The sequence below is a fragment of the Hypanus sabinus genome, chromosome 11 (assembly GCF_030144855.1).
Source record: "Hypanus sabinus isolate sHypSab1 chromosome 11, sHypSab1.hap1, whole genome shotgun sequence".
NCBI classification, from domain to species: Eukaryota; Metazoa; Chordata; class Chondrichthyes; order Myliobatiformes; family Dasyatidae; genus Hypanus; species Hypanus sabinus.
This window is the reverse complement of record NC_082716.1, coordinates 108,826,179-108,848,404: the sequence shown is the minus strand read 5'-3', so window position 1 is coordinate 108,848,404 and position 22,226 is coordinate 108,826,179. Positions and strand designations below refer to the sequence as shown.

General features: G+C 47.9%; 1 protein-coding gene across 2 annotated transcripts in view; it reads left to right on the top strand.

Annotated features, from left to right (window-relative positions):
* The first annotated feature begins 201 nt into the window (after positions 1-201).
* The window catches only part of LOC132402270 (SPARC-related modular calcium-binding protein 1-like), a 124,371-nt gene continuing 102,346 nt past the window's right edge, over positions 202-22,226 (top strand). For both annotated transcript variants that reach the window (XM_059985089.1, XM_059985088.1), the window contains exon 1: positions 202-486. In XM_059985089.1, the coding sequence (XP_059841072.1) occupies positions 400-486 (87 nt within the window). In that variant the 5' untranslated portion in view covers positions 202-399. The remainder of the gene's footprint in view (positions 487-22,226) is intronic.

The following is a 22,226-nucleotide window of genomic DNA, read 5'->3' as shown; positions in this document are numbered from 1 at the left end:
AAATCACTGTGCGTGAAGGAAATCCCGATCTCCCGGCACGAGAGCCCCCGTTTTCATTGAGGGGACGGGGAGGTGATCTCTCTTCAGGAGTGGGCGCGGCCCCAAGGCGCGCAAGGCGGGGTTTGCGGGGCTTCCACGTGGGTGGACGGGACCCAAACAGTCCGGTTAAAAGTGGCCGCGACCAGACAGGGGAAGAGCTGAGAGAGTGCCCGTCGGTTCTTCCCGTCTGCAGTCAGGGTCGGTGAGTCCCGGCAGAAAGTTGCGGCGAAACTTCTGTGCTGCAAGTGACAAGACCAGGAAGAAAGTTTGAAACCTGTCAGCAGCCGAACAGCGTGTTCCGGGATCCCTCTCTCTCTCCCCCCTCCCTCCCTCCACAACATCATCCCCTACAGCTGCAGCATGTCGCCTCTCTCTCTCACCCTCCTGACCATCGAACTCCTAGGCTTCTCCACGCCCTCGAAACCGCCTCGATTCGACCGGACCCCGGTAAGCTGTGCGCCCGAACGGTTACGAGGTCGATTCCAGTCAATGATTATTACGCAGTGCGATTTTGGGGCACGCGTTTGAAAACTGTGAACATTATTTTTTTTTAAAAGCCCAATTTCGCCCAAAGTTTTACCCGCGTAAAACTCAAACGCACAAGTTCTTAAAGCCCGTCACCCGTCCAGGGGCATAAGCCGACGGCAGCCCACTGTCCTGGACCGGTCTTTCAAGCTGTCCTCAGGTGTAGCCCATCTTCCAAAATCCCTTTTCCCCAGGGACAAGGTCTTCGGAGCTTCTGTCGCTCTGGGTCGCCTGCCTTTCGCAGACGGGCTCCGTCCCTGGCCGAGCTGAAGTTCGTTAAGTCCCATTTAAGGGGAAAAAATACAAAACTATTCAGCGGGCCGGGCCAGACAGCATCTGTAAAGAGTCGGGGTCAGGACTCACCCTCTGATAGAGGGACAAGTTAAAGGACCTCGGAGGTTTTTGTTCCAACATCTTGTCTCCGTTTTAAAAAAAATGTATCTGCGGTTCCTCTGGTACGGAGAAAGTTTATTGTAAACGCGATCCTTGCAGATTATGAATCAAACCTTTTGGTGTTTTTAAAGAAAGCGCTCGGAAATTCATTGAGAAATATATTTCCATTGAGTTGATGGTGGAGAGGTTACCTCACTACCCAGTTTAGAATGGGGAGCGCTTTGCTCCAGGAGAGCGGCGGCGTTAAGTGTTGTGGATCGTGGGTCAAGTCGAGACGAGGCTGTGTTCAGACAGGTGAGATCAGGAATCGCTCCCATTCCAACCGAGGCTTGGGAACTGGTCCACGCACAGTAACTGTCCTGGCATGTGGAAGCAGTAGTTACCGAATTTGTGATTCTTTTTTTGGTGCCTTTTTATTTGAAGGAACGTAGAGAGCAATGCACGGCGAGTTACCGCGGATTCCTCCAGAGGGCGCGCAGCCCCATGATTTAGATATTAAAAGGCCAGGCAGCGTCTATGGGGAGAGGAATAAAGAGTTATCGGACGAGACCCTTCGTCGGGATTGATCCGCATTCTCTCTCCATGGATGCTGCCTGACTGTGTCTGTGTGTGTCCCCATCTGTAGAATCTCTTGTGTCCGGGTATTCAAAGGGCAAATTCGCCCCCCGCCCCCGCGAGTCACAATGCCTAGTTACTCCTTTCACCGTCTTCCTCCCCTCCTTCCTGAGGAGGTGGGTACCTTCCCCCGCCACCACTCCCCCTCAGGTGGGAATCGAGAACGCGCCGCCCGACTGAAGACCCAATAGCAATTTCCAACTACGAGTTGGGAAGAGCGAAGTTTTAAAATTCAGATGCCGGACACCTGCAATCTGAATATCCAATGGCAGAAACACGCATCAGGTTAGGCAGCACCGGCGGAGATGGAAACGGGTCTCGGGCCTGGTCTGTTGTATCCCCACGATGGCGTATAGAATTTCAGATTCCTGTTTTCAATGGGGGAAAATCACTGTAATTGATCAGTAAAGGCGACCATTCTAGTTACTACCCCGCACACTCCCTCTATCACCCCGTCACTGCAGACACTTTATATCGTCCTTTTTTTAAAAGTTCCGAAGTGTTGTGGTAGCTTTACAGGCGACGCGGGTTCAATTCTGGGTCGTGATTAGGCTGGGGTTAACTCGGGGGATCTCCGGGCGGCGCGGTTCGAAGGGCCGGAGCCCGCGTTGTATCTCAATAAAAAATATAATGCGGTTTATATTGTAAATTAGTGTTTATGTGCATTTTATTCCACATTTCTACTTTAACCTCTAACTTTATGTTTTGTGCGATTCGTTATTAATAGTTAACTGCTGCTTAATGTTGGATGTCCTGCGGTGGAGCAAATCCCTAATACAGGCAGCATCTGTAGGAAGTACAGTCCGCGACGTGCGCCTGATACATGAACCTTCACTACTTACTGAGACGCAGCGCGGAATAGGCCCTCCGAGTTGCGCCACTCAGCAATCCGCTGATTTAACCGGAACCTAATCGGGGGACAATTTACAATGACCACTTAATCTACCAAGGGGCACGTCCTTGGATCGTGGGGGAAACTGGACCCGGGTCGCCTCTGCTGTAAGCCGTTGCGCTATCGTGCAGTCAAGTTCATCCCTGGAGCAATTATAAATAAGCAATTCTGAGGGTGCTACTATTTAAAATGGGGATAGCCGGACATTTATTTTTTTTTCAGTTCGGTGGGGGATCCTGAGTTTGACAGTGCAGGACCGAAGATAACGTGGCTGATTCTCAGCCGAGCTCTCGGCGGTGTGTGCGGGCGGCTGAGGGCGTGGGGTTCAGACGCGAATCGCGGACAATTCCTGTCCGCTCTCGCACATGTTGAGTTCGTCCAGCAGGTCTCGGGTGTCTCCGGGTTGTACGTGACCCCACCGCGACGGGGAGTCGCTTTAATTCCATTAATAGCGCAAGGTCGGAGCGCATTCCAGTGCCATCAATGTGGCGGTGTCAACTGGTTTGCAGGAAATTCGCGGAAGTTATTTTCGTCTTTTGCGTGCTTTCTCTCCCCTTTCCATTGGAAAAGCGTGAAATGGATGAATTGAGGTTGCACATCTACTTATTAAACCTGTGTGGGGGGGGTGTCTGTTGAAGCGAATGGGGTTACGAGTGAGTGGCTCTCCGACAGACCCGGCGCTGATTTCACGCCGAACTTCAAAAGAAAACATTGCCGTCAGCTTTGGAGGAGCTCAGTTAGCTGGGTATCTGCATGGCGCCGGCCCCTGCTGCAGAGTCTGCGTCCGGCAGCAGATGGCGGGAGAGCTTTGGCCGCACTCGGGCTGGCGACACCTCGAACGCGATTATTCTGCAGATGCTGCAAACCCAGAATAGCAACACACGCTCAATTGCGGAGGAGCGCAGCGGGGATTCCCAACCTACTTAATACCGTATATTAACCCGTGGACCTCCGGTTGGGAATTCCAGACCGTTAGAGAGAAATGCATGTTTGACGTTTCGGTAAGAGGATAGAATCCGGATAAAGGGGAGGGGGGGGAAGGGGAAGCGGAGCACTGACTGGTGTTGGAGGGGTGAATGCAGGTGAGAGGCCCTCCGCACCCTCTCGCACACAGTTCTGTATGTTGCCGTGACTCCGTAATTCGGACGGCTCGGTAGCACAACGCTTTGCAGTGCCAGGTCCCGCCGAGGGGTTTCTATCCGAAACGTCGACTGCACTTTCTTCCATGGATGCTGCCTGGCCTGCTGAGTTCCTCCAGTATTGTGAGTGTGTGTGTGAGAGTGTGTATTCTCGCCGCTTCCTGTAAGGATCGGTGAGGTGGTGTTCACCGGTTCGACAAAAAAATGTACTGCTGGAAGAGTGTGTGTGTGTGTGAGTGTGTGTGTGTGAGTGTGTGTGTGTGAGTGTGTGTGTGTGAGTGTGTGTGTGTGTGTGTGAGTGTGTGTGTGTGAGTGTGTGTGTGTGAGTGTGTGTGTGTGAGTGTGTGTGAGTGTGTGTGTGTGAGTGTGTGTGTGAGTGTGTGTGTGAGTGTGTGTGTGTGTGTGAGTGTGTGTGTGTGAGTGTGTGTGTGTGTGTGTGAGTGTGTGTGCGTGAGTGTGTGTGAGTGTGTGTGTGTGAGTGTGTGTGTGTGAGTGTGTGTGTGTGAGTGTGTGTGTGTGAGTGTGTGTGAGTGTGTGTGTGTGAGTGTGTGTGTGTGTGTGAGTGTGTGTGTGTGAGTGTGTGTGTGTGTGAGTGTGTGTGTGTGTGTGTGTGTGTGTGAGTGTGTGTGTGTGTGAGTGTGTGTGTGAGTGTGAGTGTGAGTGTGTGTGTGAGTCCTCTTCTGGATGGCAGCACGGAGGAGAGGCGTGCACTGGGTGACTGGGGTACCTAACGATGGACGCCGCCTGTTGAAGGTGTGGATGCCGGTGAAGGAGCCGGCTGAGGTTACAGCTCCCTGCAGCTTGGGCAACCTGGCTCTTCACGGCACACCTGTAGAAATTTGCTAGACTTGCTGTCAGTGACATAACCAAATCTCTTCGAACTCCAAATGTTGACGGTGTGCCTTGTTCAAAGGTTGGTTTAATATCAGAGAATGTATACAACGTTAAATTCCTGCTCTTCACATACAACGCAAGAATGCCCATATAGAATGAACGATAGGAACATCTACCCCCCCCCCCCCACCACCTCCCCTCATAATGGCAACAACATGTTCTGCCTGGTCTTCTGAAATGTTGACACCCCCTGCTTCCCCACCTTGTCCTCTCCTATCGATCACCTCCCAGCTTCTCAAAGCCTCCACAGCTGCCGCTGGCAATGAATTCCACTGATCCACCACTCTCTGGCTAAAGAAATTCCTCCTGACCCCCATTCTAAATGAAGCCATGTCTTTTGGTGCTAGACTCTCCCCACCACAGGAAACATCCTCTCCACATCCATTCTGTCAAGGCCTTTCAACATTTGATATGTTTCAATGAGATTCTCTTCCCCCCCCCCCCCCAATTCTTCTGAATCCAGTGAGTGTAGGCCAGGAGGCATCAAACACTCCTCAGCTGATAGGCAGTTGATGTTATAAGAGAGGAGAGAGGAGAGTGGACAAGGGGAGAAAGAGGAGGAGGGGACCCCGGAGGAGGTGATAGGCAAATGCCAAGAGGTAAGAGGCCAGAGTGGGCAACAGAAAAAGAAGGGAGTGGGGAGGGAGTTTTTTTTAACTGGAAGGAGAAGTTGATATTCATGCCATCAGGTTGGAGGCTGCCCAGATGGAATACAAGGTGTTGCTCCCCCACCCTGAGGCTGTAGACCGACAACGGGAATGGGAATTAAGCCGTTTGACCACTGGGGAGTTCTGCTTTTGGTTGATGAAGCAGAGGTGCTCCGTGAAGCGGTTCCCCCAATTTAAAGCAGGTCTCACCAATGTAGAGGAGGCCGCATCGGGAGCACCATTCACCGTATGTTTCGATGTGCCTGTGTTAAAACTGAAACTCACATTTCCCTCCTACCTCTCACCCCTGAGTTCCTGCAGTGATTTGTACGTTGCTTGCTTCGTGCACCTGCCATCTCTGCCTTTGATACGGTCGCAGCAGAGAGACAGCTGGTGATGCATCTTCCGTGCCTGCGTTAAATCCAACGGTCGTTGCGTCGTCACCTCCATCGTCAAGTGCAGTGTCATTTGATGTGGCCGATCATGCTCCTTCACTATGATCGCTCTTGGCAACTTTTTCTACAGAAGCAGTTTGCCGCTGTCTTCTTCTGGGCAGTGTCTTATTGACCCAGCCATTATCAGTACTCTCAGAGACTGGCTGCCTGGCGTTCTTGATCAGTCAGTGCACAAAGGGGTGCGTGAAGAAGGCAAGAGCTTCTTTCCTCAGGCCGTTAGTCTCCTGAACTCCATTTGAACTGTCACCAGTTAATCTGTTCTGTTTAATTTATGCACTTTATTCGTGCGTAATTCATTTTATCCTTGCTTTCCTGCGTTAATTGTGTTGTATGTATGTTATGTGTACTGCTGCGCTGTCAGTGGTCGCATAACCAGGACTTCTGATCTGCACCGGCTGCTTGTACGACCACCCCCCCACCCCACCACCTGCTCCCGTGGCTTCACGTGACCCCGATCGGGGGTGGGGGAGTGGGGGGCTGAGCAGGCGTTCCATCTTGTGCTGGAACAATCACGGCCAGGGAGAGCGAACAGAACAACAACAACGTGAGGAGGGTCTTCATTTGGGTTAAAGACAGATGGAAGATCATGACTGGCCAAGCCATACATCAGGGTACATGATGATGATAGACAGGGTAAATGCAAGCATGCTTTTTGCCACAGAGGTTGGGTGAGACTAGAACTAGAGGTCATGGGTTAATATTTGCAGGGGTTCCCAATCTTTTTTTTAATGTCATGGGCCAATGCCATTAAGCAAGGGGTCTGGAAACCCAAGGCTGGGAACCCCTGGTTTAAGGGGACTTCAGGGTGGGGATTAAATCTTCGCTCAGGCTGGTGAGTGTTTTGAATGAGCTGCCAGCAGAAGTGGTGGATGCAGGTTTGATTTCAACGTTTAAGAGAAGTTTGGATAAGTACATGGATAGGAAGGGTATGGCGCAAGTGTAGGTTGACTGTCTAGGCAGAATAGCAAGGACTGGATGGGCTGAAGGTTCTGTTTCTATGCTGCAGTACTCTGATTCTGCGTTAGTGAGAGACTATCAGGAATCAGGCCAGTCAAGTCCACGGTGGTGATCAGCTCCCGTTTCCACTCACCTTAGATTAAACTCTGTTACAGTCTTCCCATATTCCCATCGATCCCTCCCATTCCACAACTCCCGAATCCACTAGGTGGGTCTTACAGCCGCTAGTTAACCCATGGATCCACATACCTTTGGGATGTGAGAGGGAGCTGGGGAAATCCATGCAGCCAAGCATCAGACCAGAAGTCCCTTTGAAGGACTGTGAGATCGGCCAAGAGGATCACCGGGGTCTCCCTACCATTCACCGGGGACATTCATCAGGAGTGCTGCGTACGCAGGGAGCTTAGTGTTATCAAGATGCCATCAGGTCAGAGACTCCAATTCATAAAGACAAGAATGTTCAGAAGTGGAGTCAACTTCTTTCCTCAGGCTGTTAGTCTCCCAAACTCCATTTGAACTGTCGCTGGTTAATTTGTTCTGTACCTGGGAATGTTCAATTTATGCACTTTGTGAGTAATTCATTTGTAGATTTTATCCTTACTATCCTAAGTTATTGTGTGTTATGTGTGCTACTCCCCGGTCTGGAGGAACGTTGCCTCCTTTGACAGTGTACATGTCCATAGTTAAATGACAATAGACTTGACTAGACTCAAAAGCTGCAGAGAGAATGGACAAGCTCCACACAGAAGGCATCCAAGATTGAGACTGAACCTGGATCACCACCTTTGTGAGGCATTGTCTCCACCAGCTGTGCCATCTTGATGCCCCTGGTGATCCTGTTGGAGAATCTGGGCAGTCAGATGTTGTGCCTCTCTGTACACTTCTATTCCCTGCTCTTACCTTTCTTACTTCTTGCCTCCCCCTGCTCCCCTCCTCCTTCCCTTTCTACTATGGTCCACTTTCCTCTCCTATTAATTCTTTCTTCCTTGACCTTTCCCACCAGCCTGGCTTCACCTATTACCTTCCAGCTATCCTCTTATCAACTCCACCACCCCACCTTTATCTTCAGTCCTCTTCTCCCTTCCTTCTCAGTCCCGAAGAGCTGTGTCAGCCCAAAATGTCGACTCCTTTTTTCATTTCCATGGATGCTGCCTGCCCTGCTGAACTCCCCCAGCATTCTGTGTGTGTTTACGTGTACACCTCTTACTGCCCTCCATCTCTTTCCACCTCATTTGTCATCAAGCTGAGGTCAGACCTCAAAGCCAGATGATGGTTGGAGTCATCTTGAGGGGGCAGCCCTTAGCCATGAGCTTCAGTGGGCTCCACCTGCCTCTCTGCTACTCCAAAACCTTTTTTTAAGGCTGCTTCTCCACCGTGCCCCTGGGGTGGTGGTCTTGTTCTTGGCGTCATCTGATTTGAACTTGGAACTCCAGGGCAGCATGGTAGCGGTTAGCGTAACGCTTCACAGCGCCAACCGTGAGATCACCACGGTAAAGAGTTGATATGTTCTCCCCGTGACTGCGTGGGTTTTCTCCACGTGCCCCAGTTTCCCCCTACATTCCATAGACCTACGGGTTAGGATTAATGAGCTGTGGGCATGCTATGTTGGTGTTAGACTCAAGGTGACTCTTGCGGGCTGCCCCCAGCACATCCTTGGACTGTGGCTGTTGACGCATTTCACTGTATGATTCAATGTACATGCAACAAATACAATTTTTTAAGTGTATAAACACAAGAGATTCTGCAGATGCTGGAAATCCAGAGCAACACACACACAAAATGCTGGAGTTCAGGCAGCATCTGTGGGGAGGAATAAACAGTTGACGTTTTGGGCTAAGACCCTTCAAGTTCAAAGTAAATTTATCAAGGTACATCTATGTCACCATACACAACCCCAAGATTCATTTTCTTGTGGGTACGCTCAATAGAATAAAAAGCAATAAGAGAATCAATGAAAGACTGCCCAGCTTGGGTGTTCAATCAGTGTGCAACAAACTACAAATACAGAAAGAAAGAAATAATAAATAAAAAGCAATAAATATCAAGAACATGAGATAGAGTCTTTGAAAGTGTGTCCATAGGTTGTGGGAATACTGGGGTGAGTGAAGTTATCCCCTTCGGTTCAGGATGCCTGATAGTTGAAAAGTAGCAACTGTTCCTGAACCTGGTGCTGTGGGACCTGAGGCTCCTGGATCTCCTTCCTGATGGCAGCAGAGAGAAGAAAGTATGACCTGGGTGGTGGAGGTCCCTGATGATGGATGCTACTTTCCTTTGACTTGTTTGGCATGGATGTGCTTAGTGGTGGGGAGGGCTTTACCCATTTTGGACTGGGACACAGACACCACTTTTGTAGGCTTTTCTGTTCAAGCACTTTGGTGTTTCCATACCAGGCTGTGTAGCAGCCAGTCAATCTAAGCTCCACCACACATCTGTAGAAGTTCGCCAGAGTTTTAGAAGTCATACTGATCTTCGGAAACTGCTAAAATTTCCATAATTGCACTTGTGAGATGTGCCCAGGGCAGGTCCTCTGAAATAATGACACTGAGGAATTTAGAGTTGCTGACCCTCCCCACCTCTGACCCTCAATGAGGAGTGGCTCATGGATCTCAATTTGTCTCCTCCTAAAGTCAACAACCAGTTGTGAAGGGATGTCCCTGAACAGGTTAAGGGGTGGATGTGTCACTGTAAGGAGATTGGATAGACTAGGACAGTTTTTTTTGGAGCGGTAGGAAGTGAGGGTGCACCTGATGATAAAAGTACAAAATTCAATGGGCACAGATAGTGTTCGGTACGTATCATCGTGGCTCCAGCCACTGTTTTCACAAGATTCTCCCGGAGACCACACGAGTGTCCCTAAGACCACATTGGTTAGTCCCCACTGTAATATTCCCCCGCTCTATAAATGTGTGGCAGAATGTGGGGAAAACAATGATATTGATGTAGGGTTAGTGTAAAGTGGATGCAACTGGTTGCCGGAGACAATGTTAATTTCTAATGACACTGGACAATAGTTTTTTTCCTAAAGCATTGCTTCAATTATTTTTTTTTTGTTTATGATAGAGCACTTGAAGCTGAACTCAAATATAATATCAGACTACTCGTATCACATTGGAATTCGGAGAAACCAGAAATGAACTTTATTGAATATAATGTATTTAATTGCATAATGGTTCTAACACTTTGCAATAGTTGAACAAAGATAAAAATGATCTGTTAATGATTTTTGTACTCGGTGTCTGAGGCTTCTCGCTTAAGTGCCCAACAATAGTTAGACAGCTTTGATGGATTCCAGTTGCCCTGATACACCTGACCATTCACCTCCTCCCTCATCTCCATCAGGGCCCCAAGTAGTCCTTCCAGGCGAGGCAATATTTCACCTGTAAATCTGTTGGGGAAATCTATTGTGTCTGGTGGGACCCATTGTAAATTGGGGTGTCCAACAATAATCAGCCAGCACTGATGGATTCCAGTTTCCCTGATACCGTTTCTCCATGACCGCAATGTCCTGGTGAAACCTTTCACCGTGCTCGTCACTGACAGCGCCAAGATCTGCAGGGAAGAAGTCTAAATGGGAATGCAGAAAATGAATCTTTAGTGACATGTTGCTCTTCATGGTTTTGTGTGCTTGAAGCATGTTGTCAACCAGCTGCACGTGGTTTGATGCTCTGTAGTTGCGCAATGCCCTTGAATGCCTTCCATGTGATTTTCTCCGGTCCCACTAGAAGTTCTTTGAATTGTCTGTCACTGATGACTGCAGACTTTATTAAGACAGCTGTGGATGACTGTGTCCCCATGAAATCGACTAGGAGCCAATTCAGAAGCCCCGGATGAACAATGAAGCCTGGAATCTGCTGAGAGCCAGATCAGAGGCATTCAAGTCTGGAGATGAAGAATGCTACAAGAGGTGCAGGTGTGATCTCCAGAAGGCCATCTCTCGGGCAAAGCAAAGATTCTTGGAAAAAACTGGAATCGACAAGGGATGTTCGACGGCTGTGGTGCGGCTTGAGTGCTGTAACCTCCTACAAAGGTAAATCTAGTGACATAGTGAGCTTCGCTTCCAGATAAACTCAATGCGTTTTCTGCTCGCTTCAACCACCAGAACAGGGAGGAACTGTCACACACCCCCACGTCTTCTGATGAAGATCACTGCTGTGGGCTGTATCAAAGGGGGTGATGAATCAGCCTACAACAGGAGGCAGATTGACAACTTGGCTGAGTGGTGGCAACAGCAACAATCTCTCACTCAATGTCAGTAAGAACAGGGAACTGATTGTGGACTTCGGGAGAGGGAAACCCAGGGTCCTTAAGCCAGTTGTCATCGGAGGATCAGAGGGTCAGTAACTTTAAATTCCTGGGTGTCATTATCTTGGACCCAACGTATAAATATAATTGCATAGAAAGCATGACAGCGCCTCTTCTTCCTCAGGAATCTCTGGCGGGATTGTCACGTCATCAGACATATTGGCAAACTTCGATAGATGTGTGGTGGAAAGTGTGCTTAGCGGCTGCTTTACAGTCAGGTGTGGGAACACCAAGGTCTTTGACCTCCAGAAGTTAGTGGATTCAACCCAGTACATTACGGGTAAAACCTCCCAATCATTGAGCACATCTACATGAAACCTTGCCGTAAAAGAGCAGCATTCATCATCAGAAATCCCCCACCATCCAGGCCATGCTCTTTTCTCATTGCTACCATCAGGTAGAAGGTACAGGAGCCTCAGAACTCACACCACCAGGTTCAAGAACAGTTACTACCCCTCAACCGTCATGGTCTTGAATAAAAGGACAACTACAGTCCTTTAAGGACAGTTTTATCTTGTTATTTCATGCTCGTTATTTATAGCTATTTGTATGTTATTTGCATTTGCACAGTTTATTCAGTTTACAGTTCTTGATGTTTACATACCCTGTTTAGTTACTGTTCTAGAGATTTGCTAGGATTGCCTGTGAAAAATGACTCATGGTTGTATGCGGTGACATGTAATGTATGAACTCCAATAATAAATTTTACTTTGAACTTTGACCTGATTTGGAAGCCAACAAACTTACCTTCCTTAATCTCGGCACCAGTTGAATTATGAATTGAAATAACAAAGGCAATTTAAAAAAAAGCAGTGCATGATATGGAGATTTCATGGTGATTTTTCGTGATCAGCAGCCCAAAATCCATAAGATACACGCAGAAGTATTCAGGAAGCAAAGTTCTTCTGTCCAGTGTTGTTTTTTTCTTAAAAGGTTGTGCAGGCCAACCATTTCTCTGAGCAGGAGATCTTTACACAATGCTTTAAATGTTTCTTTTTTTGTAATATGCATACTGTGAATATTTAGAATGAAAATTGAAACCACATACTTTTTAATTAATTGATGGGTGTAATTAAATAACATTACAATAACAAATCTTCCATGTTTCATAAACTTTTAAATTGAGATGGTGTTGGCGGGCCGATGGTTTATTAACAGTGAGTGGCTGACTTCCATTCTGTGATTATTGTTACAGTTTGTAACGGTAGATTGAAACACTGACAATGCAGATTTCAAAGTACAGCTTGCGGTACATTTATTATTTAGAAAATTTATGTATTTCACAATTGTATTAACAGATTTCAAAATTATTTTGGTATAATTTCAAGCTTGTATTAGCATTATTTAAAAGAAAATTCTAGATGTGTGGCATATGCACAGGAGCATTTCAGTTATTGCGTGGCTGTGCACCCATGCAGTTTAGGGGTAACAGTGCTTATAGAGTCCGTCTCAGGAGCAGGCCCTCTGGTCCATGTGGGTCTGATGCTCTGAACTTTATCTCCCTGCTTAATAATTACATCGGACACTTTCTCAATTAGATTATAAAATCATTTTGTAGACAGAGTATCAAACCCACATGGACCAGAGGGTCCATGTTCAAGGTAAATTTTATTACCAGAGTTCATATATATACCACATACAACCCTGAGATTCATTTTCCTTCAGCCATACTCAGCAAATCTATAAGATTTTAATTATAACAGGATCAATGAAAGATCAGCCAGAGTGTAGAAGATGACAAACTGCAAATGCAAATTTAAGTAGCATTAAATAACAAAAACATGAGATAGTGAGCTAGAAGTGAGATCATTGGTTGATGGGGCAAGTGAATGCAGTTAACCCCTTTTGTTCCAGAGCCTGATGGTTGAGGGGTAGGAACTGTTCCTGAACCTGGTGGGGTGTGTCCCGAGACTCTAGTACCTTTTATCTGATGGCAGCTGCAAGAAAAGAGCACAGCCTGGGTGGTGAGGATCTGTGATGGATGCTGATTTCCTTCGACAGCGTTTCATGTAGATGTGCTCAGTGGTTGGGAGGGCTTTACTGGCTGAGTGGGCCGAATCTATTACCTTTCATAGGCTTTTCTGTTCAAGGGCGTTGGTGTTTTCCTACAGCCAGTCAATATACTCTCCACCACGTGTGTCAAAGTTGTTGATGTCATGTCGAATTTCCACAGACTCCTTTGGAAGTAGAGGCACTGCTGTGTTTTCTTTGCAATTGCACGTGTGTGCTGAGTCCAGGGCAGATCCTCTGATATAAATTTAAAGTTGTTGACCTCTCCACCTCTGATCCTCCAGTGAAGATCGGCTCAGTGACCCCTGGTTTCCCTCTGCTGAAGTCCGTCCTCATTTCCTTGGTCATGCTGACATTGAGTGAGAGGTTGTTGTAATGACAGCACTCAACTAAATTTTCAGTCTCTCTCCTGTATGTTGATTCATCACTGCCTTTGATACGGCCCTCAACGGGGCAGGGGTGCGTTCAGCAAACTCGAATATGATGTTTCAGCTGTGCTTGGGCACACAAGGAATGGAATCTCCCATTCCCTGTGGGATCTGCTCGTGGGAATCTTGGTCTTGTGTTTTCCTTTGACCAAAGGTGTCTAATAGCGGTGCTTGCCCTCCCTGTTGCCTAGTAACTGACTGTTGATTTGCTACAGTTTGCCTAGTCATCGTTGAAGCCGGAACTTTGTTCTGAATTGGGATTATTTTCACTGACATTTGTTTTGTGGCGGCAGTACAATGCAATACTTAAAAAAAAACAATTTTGCTATAAATTAGATGTGCAAGATAGTGAGGTAGTGTCCATGAAGCATTCAGAAATCGGATGGCAGAGGGGAAGAAGCTGTTCCTGAAACATTTTGTGTGTGTCTTCAGGCTCCTGTACCTCCTCCCTGATGGCAGAAGGGAAGGAGCTGTTCCTGAAACATTGAGTGTGTGTCTTCAGGCTCCTGTACCTCCTCCCTGATGGCAGAAGGGAAGGAGCTGTTCCTGAATCACTGAGTGTGTGTCTTCAGGCTCCTGTACCTCCTCCCTGATGGCAGAAGGGAAGGAGCTGTTCCTGAATCGTTGAGTGTGGGTCTTCAGGCTCCTGTACCTCCTCCCTGATGGCAGAGGGGAAGGAGCTGTTCCTGAAACATTTTGTGTGTGTCTTCAGGCTCCTGTACCTCCTCCCTGATGGCAGAGGGGAAGAAGCTGTTCCTGAATCACTGAGTGTGTGTCTTCAGGCTCCTGTACCTCCTCCCTGATGGCAGAGGGGAAGGAGCTGTTCCTGAAACATTTTGTGTGTGTCTTCAGGCTCCTGTACCTCCTCCCTGATGGCAGAGGGGAAGAGGCTGTTCCTGAATCACTGAGTGTGTGTCTTCAGGCTCCTGTACCTCCTCCCTGATGGCAGAGGGGAAGAAGCTGTTCCTGAATCGCTGAGTGTGTGTCTTCAGGCTCCTGTACCTCCTCCCTGATGGCAGAGGGGAAGAAGCTGTTCCTGAATCACTGAGTGTGGGTCTTCAGGCTCCTGTACCTCCTCCCTGATGGCAGAGGGGAAGAAGCTGTTCCTGAATCGCTGAGTGTGGGTCTTCAGGCTCCTGTACCTCCTCCCTGATGGCAGAGGGGAAGAAGCTGTTCCTGAATCGCTGAGTGTGTGTCTTCAGGCTCCTGTACCTCCTCCCTGATGGCAGAGGGGAAGAAGCTGTTCCTGAATCGCTGAGTGTGTGTCTTCAGTCTCCTGTACCCACTCCCTGATGGCAGAGGGGAAGAAGCTGTTCCTGAAACATTTTGTGTGTGTCTTCAGGCTCCTGTACCTCCTCCCCGATGGTAGATGAGGGCATGTCCTTGGCGATGCCAACTTCCTGTAGCACCTCCTTTTGAAGGTGACTTCAGTGGTGAGGAGTCTAGTGCTCACGATTGAGTCAACAGCCCTCTGCAACATTCCCGATCGGGTAGTAAAGCTACCACTCTGAACACTTCCCACGGGACTGCTGTAGAAATGGAGCCTTTGATGTACTAGATCTCAAAACCCCCAATGAGGCTGCTGGCGTGCCTCCTTCATAATCTGTCTCCCTATGAAAGGACAGACTGAATAACCAAAAGACCCCACCACTAACCATAGCCACCACCTACTCTTACCCACATTACACCAGAACACGCGGGTCCCAGACTGGTCCATACAGCCACCTTGGGGCCCAACGTTAAACATCCTTTTTGGCACAGAGGCTCCCAACCTGGGGTCCACGCACCCCTCCATTCATGGTAGGAGTCCATGGCTTTAAAAATGTTGAGAATCCCTGCTCTAGAGGCTGAAAAATCCCAGGAGATCAGCAGTTTCTGAGATACTCAAACCCCCCCATCTGGCACCAACAGTCCTTCCATAGTCAAAGTCACTTAATCACATTTCTTCCCCATTCAGCTGTTTGATCTGAACAACAACTGAACCTCTTGACTATGTCTGATAACTTTTACGCACTGGGTTGCTGCCACATGATTGGCTGATTAGATATTTGCATTAACGGGCAAGTGTACCTCATGAAGTGGCTACGGAGTGCAGTAAAGAGCAAGAGCGAGGGTAGAAAAAAATGAGGCGCCAGGGATTAACTCTGAGGGGGAAAGAAAAGCATTTAATAGAAGGTTAAGTCGTAAGCAATGCACAAAAGCAAGCAGCAGGTTATTGCTGAGTGAGAGGCTCTTTAGCAGAAGGAGCTGGGAGAACATCATACCCGACTTGAGTGATTGCACAATCGGGTTCCTCAAGCGTACATCAAAAGCTAACTCTTCTATACACCAATATTTACGGTAGAATCGGAGCGCGTTGCCTCCAATATTCCCCAGAAATTCAGGATTCCTTTGAAAAGACAGAACACGCCATCAATTAAGCTTGTCACCCCTAGCGAGAGAGCTCACATAGGCCTTGTACACAGCTACTGTAAGTACTTTATTTCTTTTTATAAAGTATTTATTTATTTTTAATTACCTAAACACTTCTAACATTGAGGCTCTGTACTCGGCAGGAGGAGGGCTGTAATTTCTCATGTTTGACAGCCGGCTGAAAGTGTGAGTCACATCTTTGTGGACTTGAGCCCTGCTCCGTGATAGATTTGGCTGCAGCAGTACAAAAGCAACACTCATTTTATGTTTGAAGGGTGTGAATCCCATGTGGCCTGTTTCACAATTTACCTTGGGGTGGGGAGGGGGAGGGGTGGAAAATTATTTCTTTTTTTTTGTCGAATGCCGCAGAGCCCCCCCGTCCCAGCAGAGTAATCACAGATGTTGTTGAATGACGGGCTGCTGGCGTGTGGGTGGATCCCAGGCAGTCCGTGACACAGCAGGTTATGTTCGCCTTGTCCCGAGGTAGCCCTTGGCTTGTTCGAGGTGCTCTGAGGCATCAATCGGCTAATTTGTTAAACTCGCTTTCACACTAGCAGAGTTTTCTTCTGCTGCTGAGCTGAATTCTGTATAGTTTGCTGCAGTGCGTTAAACACGACACTCACCACGCATAAAGCCACTATTGAGACGTCAGCGTGCGTGGCTCATGGCGAGGTGCGAGGATCTAGCCGTTTGGCTCGGCAGCCCCCAGCTGGAATTTTGCAGTTGGATCTGCGAGATTTGACAGGTCTTCACTCTCACCAAAGCTGCCCCCCCACCCCCCACAACTGCCACAAACACTTGCTTCTCAACCTTCCAGAGGCATTCAGTCCATCAATGTCAAAAATCTCATGCCCGTGTGTATTTCAATCTTGCTTGTCAAAGCTGAGGTGTTAATGGGTTCCCCCGCCGTGCCAAGTGCTCCAGAAACTTGTCGGAGTGCGTGTGTGCCAAGGTTCGACCTCTGCGCGACCGTCTCTGGGCAGAAGCAATCAGTTGCATATTTGAATGCACGCAAGGACATCGGGCCCAGTCACTTTGTGTCGCAGTGTTGCCCAAAGGAAACTTCAGCTGAAACTTGACCAGCCTGGTCCCAGGCACGCAGTTCCCAAGCTTTGTCGTCCCCCCCCCGGGGTCTCCGTGCACGTGACCCGCTCAGGCGCAGGACCCGTCACCACGTGGCGTATGCACCGAGTTCACCTGCTGGCGCTGGAATACCAGCGCATGGGGAAGCCACTCTTGCAGGCACGTGCCTTGCCTGCAGAGCGGAGGTGTTGGTTAATGGGGACTGTCGCCCTGGAGTTGGGGCTGTCAGTGGCAGTACCCACACTCAGTGGCCATTTCCTGGGGGGGGGGGTAGAGAGGAAGAAGTACAAGTGGGCCTGTGATAGAAAGTTCAAGTTGAAGATTGGGTTTATTGTCAACTGACTGTACATATAGACAACCAAACGAAACAATGTCCTGCTGGACTACAGTGCACCCCAAAACATGTATTACATACAGCACATAAAACAGACTATTACCATAAATAACTTAAAAATATAATTCCAAATCCATGCAGTGCACAGTAGCCAGCTACAGTGACCGATTAACCTATCAACTGCTACGTCTTTCAACTGTGGGAGGAAACCAGAGGGGTCACAGAGAGGATGTGCAAACTCCTTACAGATGGCGTTGGAACTGAACGCTGACACCCTGAGTTGGAATTGCATCACGCTAATTGCTACAATGACCAGCTGGTACGACTGTGGGAGGAAACCGGAGCACCCGGAGGAATCCCATTCAGTCACGGGCAGAACGTACAAACTCCTTCCCGGCAGCGGTGGGAATTGAACCCGGGTCGCCTGTACTGCAAAGTGTTGTGCTAACTGTTGTGCTACTGTGGCACCTGGCCTCAGCTTATTCTGATTCAAAAACAATGAAGAGCCTGCTCCCACTGCACTCTTGCCCGACACAGTAGGTGAAAGTTATCCCAGCTTGTTAGGTGGATGATAAATACAAAAGAATCTGCAGATGCTGGAAAGCCAGAGCTCCTCGTCCAAACTGCCTGAGAGACCAGAGTTTCTCACTGGCAATTCTAATAATATGAGGAGCATCTTTGTGGATCCCAGAGAATGCTGAACATTCTATAGAACTTGTGCAGCAAAAGGCTGTGCAATGTTACTGATCCACAATGTCCATCTCTGTCTCAGTCTCCTGGAGGAACTCAGCAGGCCGGGCAGCATCTGTGGAGAGAAACACAATCACAAGGGATTATTCTGGCTTTTTCCCTCTTCTTTTCCAGAAGTTGAAGGGTCTTGACCTGAAACGTTGACTCTTTAGTCCTCTCCATAGACACTGTCTGACCAGCCAAGTTCCTCCAGCATTTTGTGTGTGTTACTCTGTCCATAGACACTGTCTGACCTGCTGAGTTCCTCCAGCATTTTGTGTGTGTTACTCTGTCCATAGACACTGTCTGACCTGCCGAGTTCCTCCAGCATTTTGTGTGTGTTACTCTGACCATAGACACTGTCTGACCTGCCAAGTTCCTCCAGCATTTTGTGTGTGTTACTCTGTCCATAGACACTGTCTGACCTGCTGAGTTCCTCCTGCATTCTGTCTGTTACTCTGTCCATAGACACTGTCTGACCTGCTGAGTTCCTCCAGCATTTTGTGTGTGTTGCCCTGGATTTCTAGCATCTGCAGAATCTCCTGTGTTCATGACATCCGTTAACTACTTGACCTCCCAAATGGCAGTACCACACGCTTGACAGGATAAAACTCCAAAGGTTTTTCTTTTGGAATCTGAATCACTGTGGAACAGAGGTATCAAGTCTCTGTAAAGCAATCTGTCCGGTTCTGTCTCCCTGCTTCTTCACTGAAAGTCAAAGTAGTGTTTGTTTTCAAAGTGCAGATATGTCACAATTTACACAAGAGATGCTGGAACTCAAGAGAAACACACAAAATGCTGGAGGAACTCAGCAGATCAGACATTGTCTCCGGACAGAGCAACACACACACAATGCTAGAGGAACTCAGCAGGTCAGACAGTGTCTACGGACAGAGTAACACACACAAAATGCTGGAGGAACTCAGCAGGTCAGACAGTGTCTACGGACAGAGTAACACACACAAAATGCTGGAGGAACTCAGCAGGTCAGACAGTGTCAATGGACAGAGTAACCCACACAAAATGCTGGAGGAGCTCAACAGGTCAGACAGTGTCTATGGTCAGAGTAACACATACAAAATGCTGGAGGAACTCAGCAGGTCAGACAGTGTCTATGGTCAGAGTAATACACACAATGCTGGAGGAACTCAGCAGGTCAGACAGTGTCTATGGACAGAGTAACCCACACAAAATGCTGGAGGAGCTCAACAGGTCAGACAGTGTCTATGGTCAGAGTGACACACACAAAATGCTGGAGGAACTCAGCAGGTATGAAGGCAAATTGATTCTTGGTGCTGCTATGGTGCCATCTTGAAGTGCCTGACTGGATGAAAACTCACATGGGAGTCGAGGGCCAGTAGAAAACATCTCCAATTTTAAAGGCCCAGGGTGTGCCTTGTTGATAAAGGATGGACCTGTTGATGGTTGAAAGATTAGAATCAGAATCATATCTAATATCACCTTCCTACATTGTAAAATTTGGTATATGGCTGCGGTACATTGCAATACGTCATAATAAAAAAAAAGTGAATTGCAGTGTTCAAGGGCTCAATGTCCATTCTGAAATTAGTTGGCAGAGAGGAAGCAGTTGTTCCTGAATCGTTGAGTGTGTGTCTTCAGGCTTCTGTCCCTCCTTCCTGATGGTAACAATGGAAGAGGGCATGTCCTGGGTGGTAGGGGTCCTTAATGATGAATACCACCTTTTTCTTTTGAGGCATCGCTCCTTGAAGATGTCCTGGATACTATGTAGGCCAGTGCCCACAATGGCACTGATTGAGTTTTCAACTTTCTGCAGCTTATTTCAACCCTGTGCAGTAACAATCCCCCCCCCCCCCATACCAAATGGTGATGCAGCCAATTAGAATGTTCTTCCATGGTACGTACATCTTTGGAAATTTGTGGGTGTTTTAGGTGACATACCAAATCTCCTCAAACGCTTAATGAAATGTAGCTGCTGCCTTTCCTTCTTTATAGCTGCATCAAAATGTTGGGCTCAGAATTGATGTTGGTACCCAGGAACTTGAAGTCCAGTTTCTACTTCTGATCCCTCGATGATAACTAGTCTGGTGAACATGAAGGGGATGTTTTCAGAAGCTGCCTTCTGAAAAATGCTACAGGGCTGTTAAAATGCCAACTTTATGTCACAGGTTCTTCTCCCAGGCAATGAATCTGATCAACCGTTGATGTTATCTCCCCACTCCCCTCTGACTATTATCCCATCACTGCACCGTAAACACTTTAAACCACTGTTTATAATGCTGTTTGCATTGCAAATACTTGCTGGTATTTGTGTATTTATGCACATTTTCTAACATATCCATAATTTATCCTCTAACTTTATATACTTCTTTATACTTTATAATTGTTGAACATTGTTTTTTTTGTTGGTTAAACATTGTGATCTGACCAACAAGCCACAGCAAATTCCGAAGACGTGTAATTGGATGTGGGGAATAAAGCTGACTGTTTATCAGCTCCTTGTCCCTCAGTCTGCCTCATCATGGCCCAGTGATGCAGAAGTCTAGGACCAGCGGACACAGCCCCAGACTACAACAATGTCCCTTTCGAACAGAGATGAGGAGGAACTCCTTGAGCCATAGACTAGTGAATCTGTGGGATTCATTGGCACAGACAGCTGTGGAGGCCAAGTTGCTGGGTATATGTAAAGCAAGAGGCTCATATATTCTTGATTAGTCAGGGTTTCAAAGGTTACAGGGTGAAGGCAGGAAAATGGAGTTGAGAGGGATAATATATCAGCCATGATTGTGCTGCCATTCAGATTGAATGGGCTGAATGGACTAATCCTGCTCCTGTGTCTCATGGGACAATCTTTTTAAATGTACTATTAAAAATGCCCAGGGCTAAGGGCAGAAAACAGGAGTATGACCCGCTGATACATTAGGTCGAATGGCCTTCTGCTATATTTTATCGTCCCCTGTCAGCTCTGCCCGGCCAGTTTGGCTGAACAGTAGCCTGGGGGGGGTGGGGGGGGGGAGAATAAGATTACTGTAAAATGGATTGCTGTCAGCTTGAATTTTAAGGGACTTGTCCAAACCCAAAAGTTTACCGAAGATACGTTTCTGTAGCCAGTAGCCTTGTACGTTGGGGGCTCGGCATTTTATTAGGGCTATTAACATTGCACAGTGAACCCTGTCAGCTGTGAAGAGCATTTGTGTAAACACATGCTGAGTAAATCACTGCTGGCACATTAACAAAATAATATTTATATAGCAATAATGTTAAGAAAATAAAAAGGGCTTTTATACCGTGATATATTTATGTAATCCGTGGTCACATTCCTTCATAATATATCAGCTTGCTCTGGGAGAGCAAGGGGTGCACACACTGGAGTGATTCTGTATTGGAACATAGACCACCGCTTATTCAGGTGATGGACGCGCATTGGCCAGTGTTCTGTGTTGGGCACCAATTCATTCCAACATTCTGCGTTTAACTTTATCCATTCCTTGTTTTTCCCGTCACCCTTGCATTTCCAAACAGCTGAAAGTCTATTAGCTTTTGACTTTTGGCTCCCCCTTTTCTTGGTCTATTTGTGTTTGAGAGAGCTTAGCAGGGCTGGAATCTCTCACCATTTGATGTTGCTGGTGTAGCCTCTGACAACCAAGTCCAGCTCCGGGCCTTCTCATGTGGCTCGGCTACCACAGCCCGGCAGAACCTTTTCTACTGACAGGAGAAGGGGCAAGGGCAGGGCAAATGGTGGTTTTGGGCAGAGGGGTGCTCATCAGCTCTTCTGGAAGAAGGAATCCTTTGACCTTAAGTGTTCATTGTCTTGTGGCTATATGGGGAAGCGTTCGGGCGAAAACCCAAGGAAATTTCTAGAGCTAGGGCCCCTAAGCCAGTCCTACATTGGGTTGGATGCTGACTGACAGCTCCTGTGATGCTGCTGGTGCCGAACTGTATCAGTCTCGGCCTTTCCTTTGGGTTCATCAGATGCGGGGAGAGGGCAACAGCTTGCTCTCCAGATCGTGCTGCCCTGGCTGGAGTTGTACCACAAAGACAGCTAGACGCAACATCCAAGGTTGACCACAACCAAAGGAGGGCAAATGGAGGATTGATCAGAAATGGACGTTGTCCTTGGGCGGGATGACTGCCCCTGGGCTGTATACCACTTGGAGAATGGGGCTATTTTTGGTGCCTCCTCATCCCTGCTGAATGAAACTCTTCAGGCTAACTCACAATCAATCTCATCACGCATCCCATAACCATCAGGAAGGAGGTATGGGAGCATCAGGACTAGAACTGCCAGGCTGTCACCAAAAACACTTGCAGATTTCTACAGATGGACCGTGGGGAGCCCTCTGACTGGCCGCATCACCGCCTGGGATGGGGGGTGGGGGTGGGGGCTACTGCA